General features: G+C 44.1%; 2 protein-coding genes across 3 annotated transcripts; one reads left to right on the top strand and one right to left on the bottom strand.

Moving 5' to 3' along the window:
* Nucleotides 1-570: 570 nt before the first annotated feature.
* Nucleotides 571-2843, top strand: pabpn1l (PABPN1 like, cytoplasmic). The gene is made up of 6 exons (XM_085907482.1): nucleotides 571-760; nucleotides 1146-1287; nucleotides 1609-1676; nucleotides 1837-1943; nucleotides 2027-2114; nucleotides 2214-2843. Exons 1-6 carry the CDS (start codon nucleotides 689-691, stop codon nucleotides 2541-2543), a joined length of 807 nt encoding a protein of 268 aa, XP_085763608.1. The 5' UTR covers nucleotides 571-688; the 3' UTR covers nucleotides 2544-2843.
* Nucleotides 2842-4177, bottom strand: trappc2l (trafficking protein particle complex subunit 2L). Of its 2 annotated transcripts, none has more exons than XM_085907485.1 (5): nucleotides 3938-4177; nucleotides 3549-3721; nucleotides 3196-3283; nucleotides 3026-3120; nucleotides 2842-2958 (listed from the first exon to the last, which is right to left on the bottom strand). In XM_085907485.1, exons 1-4 carry the CDS (start codon nucleotides 3968-3970, stop codon nucleotides 3037-3039), a joined length of 378 nt encoding a protein of 125 aa, XP_085763611.1. In that variant the 5' UTR covers nucleotides 3971-4177; the 3' UTR covers nucleotides 2842-2958; nucleotides 3026-3036. The 2 variants fall into 2 exon arrangements, with proteins under 2 accessions (XP_085763611.1, XP_085763610.1); XM_085907484.1 differs by having other exon boundaries at nucleotides 3041-3120; nucleotides 3938-4154.
* Between the last annotated feature and the right edge of the window lie 9 nt (nucleotides 4178-4186).

Genomic DNA, 4186 nt, shown 5'->3' with positions numbered 1-4186 from the left:
TATGACATGAAAGCTGTACTCGCTGCATTTGTACACTCATAAAAATATGTTTAGTAAGCACTCACGCTGCGTAACAGTTCAACTTAGTGAAGTTAGAATTTAGTGAAGTTATTATTTTTAATTGAATGTACCCTGACATAACGGTGGGGGCGAATTTTCAGAGCCGCTAATTCCACCCTGGTTTATTTGACACAGTTGCAAGTCGCTCAAAACGTTCTCTTTTATCTGAAAGATTAATGATTATTCTTCACACTCAGGTAGGCCATGAATACATTTTAGCAGGTCTGCAGATTATAACTTTATTGGCAATTACACTGCATGGTCAACAGCAAAATTGCCCAATGTTATTAATCTGAAATTATACTATATTGTCCCAGAAAAGACTAAATCTGATTTCAGGCCGTTCTTTTTTTATTTTATTTTTTGTAATTAATTTCATGGAGCACGTTCCATGTTCCCGGAACTCCATCCCGGAAGTCGATGGACGCGTTCCACGACGACGCTGTCAATCAACACAACAAGTGACGTGTACGCGCACAGCTGACGCTCGTTAAATCCGATCTGAGTTGACGTCACGCGCGACCTCAGGCCGTCAGTCTACTTCCGGGTTGACATCATTTGCGTGTGTGTGGCGTGCTAGCAACCTACGGTGAGAGCTCCCTGTAGAAACCATGTTTTAACAATAAGCATGGCCGACAATCATCTGGAATACGCCTATCTCCAGGGACAGTCCATCGGGGAGCACCTCGCCGAGGATCCGGTAAGTGTGGCTTCATTAGCGGCGCGGAAAAGAGCCGCCGCTGTGGTGGTGGTTAATCGGACGCTAGCAGCTGCGTAGCAATGGCGCAAACGCCGGCACGTAATCGTTTAACAAGCTAGCTTCAATTTAGCTGCGAGTAATAATTATCGGATTTTACCTGGAAGGTTCCATCTACGTGTTTGGTCAAGGTAACTTGTTAAATAGCATTGTTGATCGAACGGTACACCTCCACGATCTCAGTTTGCCCTGTCACAAAATCCTGGCTCCGCACATGGGCGCATCCATTTTTTCTGGAGATCGTGCATGTTTTTACAATCCTGGAACAAACAGTGGATTTTTTAAAAGCTGATGTTTACTTTGGATGCTGTCGTTTTGTGTATGACAGGAGCTTGCTGCCATCAAGGCCCGCGTTCAGGAGCTGGAGATGGAAGAAGAGACTGAAAGAATGAAGGAGGAGGGAGTGGAAGAAGACGAGGACAGGTGTGATGGCGAAGAGATGCAGCTGCTGACTGGCAGCCCCCGGCCTGGTGAGACGACCCATCATTTCATGTTTGGTAGGAGGAAATAGAGGCGGTAGAAATTCAATGTTGTATTTTAGCCAGGTATGCAGCATTTCTAGCTAGCTGTGTGTGGCTAACACCTGGGACACTTGATGTGCTTCGTCGCTGCCCAATGAGATGGAGTGGAAACTCTATTTTTAAATTGCTTACTACCTTCAAGGTGGAAAGAGTTGTTTTTAAACTCCACAACACATTATGGTGCATGCAATGTCTTACTTGACCTGACTTGAAACGTCTTCAACAAGCTTGAGTGATGTCATTTGTCGACCATTTTTTGTTTCGCCGCAGGCCCATTCTACAACATGACACCCGAGGAGAGAATAGATGCCGACAACAGGTCTATTTATGTCGGAAATGTAAGTTCATTGTACTATTTTTTTTCTATCTTATGCCTTTCTGTCCAAATGCTAAAAACAACCCAAGACACTGAAATCACAAAATTATTACAATTCAAATATCAAGTGGACATAACTGTGGCGGGTTTTCAGGCCTTGTTGACTCTGATTCAAATCCCAGGTTGACTATGGCGCGACGGCAGATGAGTTGGAGATCCATTTCAATGGCTGTGGTCCCGTCAACCGCGTCACCATCCTCTGCGACAGGTTCTCCGGTCACCCCAAAGGGTCAGTCTAATGGTAACAATATGTTTTGAAACTCATGGCTGCAAAAAAAAATAAAAAGTGTCGCTCATTCTGCCGTTTTCCAGCTTTGCTTATATCGAGTTCTCCGATCGCAACTCGGTGCAGAATGCCGTTGGCTTGCATGAGACTTTGTTCCGAGGACGAGTCCTCAAGGTTAGCATCCCCCTTCACCATTTTTGCAATTCAACCCATTTTTATAAATAGGGAAACACTTGTCAAATGACGCTAACGACATACCGTTTTCCATCTCAGGTGATGCCCAAAAGGACCAACATGCCCGGCATCAGCACCACCGACCGGGGCGGCCACAGAGGTGGCCACTCGAGAGGCAGGGGGCGGGGCTTCCAGCCACCCAGGGGCCAGCACGGCTCCCGGGGCAGGTTTCGCTACCAGTCGGCTCGACCGCAACAGCAGAACCCCCACCCGTACTACGGCGCACCCCCGGTGGGGAAGAGACAGTGGGGCCCCGTGGATTATCACGAACAGACGTCCAAACGCTACCCTTGTCTTCTCCTGGTCAGCTCGCCGTCCGAGGAAATGGGAGCCGGGGTTAGCGGACAGCACTACCCGCAACAGCGCTAGCGCGCCCTTGGCCTGCTGCTGGTATGCAAAGTGGCTGTGGGAGGTTGAACTGATTTTTAAAAGGCTCTCTTGTTTTCTGCATCAGGTCTCGAGCTAGATTATTTTAAGCTTTCTTGTTAAAATACACGATGGGGCGACGGTTCTGTCTTCGTGCTGATGTGTCCTTCCATTTTTAGGAACTAATGCAAATGTATTGTTTGTGCTCTGTGTTTAAATCCTCCTCTGTTTAACTTATACATCCTTTGCTTTATGTGAACAAATAAAATGATGAGATGCTTCATTTGTATGAAGTTGCATGGACTGTGACGTGGATATTTTTTATTTACAAATTCAAAGCTGTATAATGTACATGGAAGGCTGCAAAAGATATCAAGCACTTTGAGACATCATTCCAGAGACAATTTCATCAAATGACCTGAAAGAAAACAAAGTCGACCTTTGAATGGTTTCATTTTGAAAACGAAACAAATAAAGCAACTGACCCTGCATCAACTCACTTGGACTGAATTGGGCTGCCGGGAGTATGGAATGGGTTGCACATGACGTCAGTGAAGGAGTTGTGCAGTTTTCGGAACATCTGTAGAAAAAACAAAATGGCATTGGAAATGAAAAGGCAATGTTGAAGGTGCATTCAAAAAGTTATTCGACTTACACTTCTTATTTCATTGTCCCGCAACGACGTGTTAGCTGAATCTACAACAATAACAAATTTAACCTTGGAGTTTGTGACATAGCCATATCTAGTTAAATAGTCAAGGAGTAACATTCAAGGATTCTATTGACTATTACTAAATCCTACTTTCACCATATTGTTCATTCAGTACACTTTTAGATCCAGGACAAGAGTTGCATCAAAAATCCTCATACTATGAAGATGATGGCACTTTGAGTAAAATTGTACTTGGTGGGCTTCAATTCTTGCATTGAATATCATTAGATGTGTACACTGATTTAGTTTTACATTTTGAGAAAAAAAAAAAAAGGTTTCTTGAGTGAAGAGGATACACTTTATAGTCCTCGGTGGGATATAGTAGACCCAGGTAGAACTCTCTCTGGTCGCCCAGTGACTTCCCCACGGCGGAAATCTTCTCCTCCACCACATCCAGCGAGGTGTGCACGGTGTAGTGAAATTTTAGCTCATTTTGAGGGGAAACGCTGCGGATGTACAGCGGGTAGTTCTGAGGCGACACAAAACCATGACACTGTAATTCGTACTGCAACCACTCCAACAATAAACCCATGTTGACAGCAGCTATACAAAAACACTGCCATCACACAGGAGCTTAACATTCTGGATTTTTTTGCTAGCCGTACACAAGACAATTAAGAAAATAGTTGAAATACTCCTATAATACAGATACTAGTGTTTTGAACTTCAGAAGAAGAAATATTACCTCTTTCGCTATGACAGCGATGCACACCGCCATTTTGTGCCGTCGGGGTGATCACGTGACAACGGGGCGTTCGCATTTAAATCAGCCTGTATATTTATTGAATGAAGAGCTAAAAAAATATATTTACATTCATTAATTATATTCCAAAATCAACAACTACGTTTTTATTAATTACCGGGAACTACTTGAAAACGTCCCCATAAAATCCATGGTCAAATCTGTATGCGCAGATTTTGCGCAGACAAGCTC

The sequence above is a fragment of the Syngnathus leptorhynchus genome, chromosome 3 (genome assembly GCF_054491065.1).
Source record: "Syngnathus leptorhynchus isolate UIUO chromosome 3, UIUO_Slep, whole genome shotgun sequence".
NCBI classification, from domain to species: domain Eukaryota; kingdom Metazoa; phylum Chordata; class Actinopteri; order Syngnathiformes; family Syngnathidae; genus Syngnathus; species Syngnathus leptorhynchus.
Note: the sequence above shows the minus strand (reverse complement) of the source record. Positions and strands in the feature narration are given on the sequence as shown.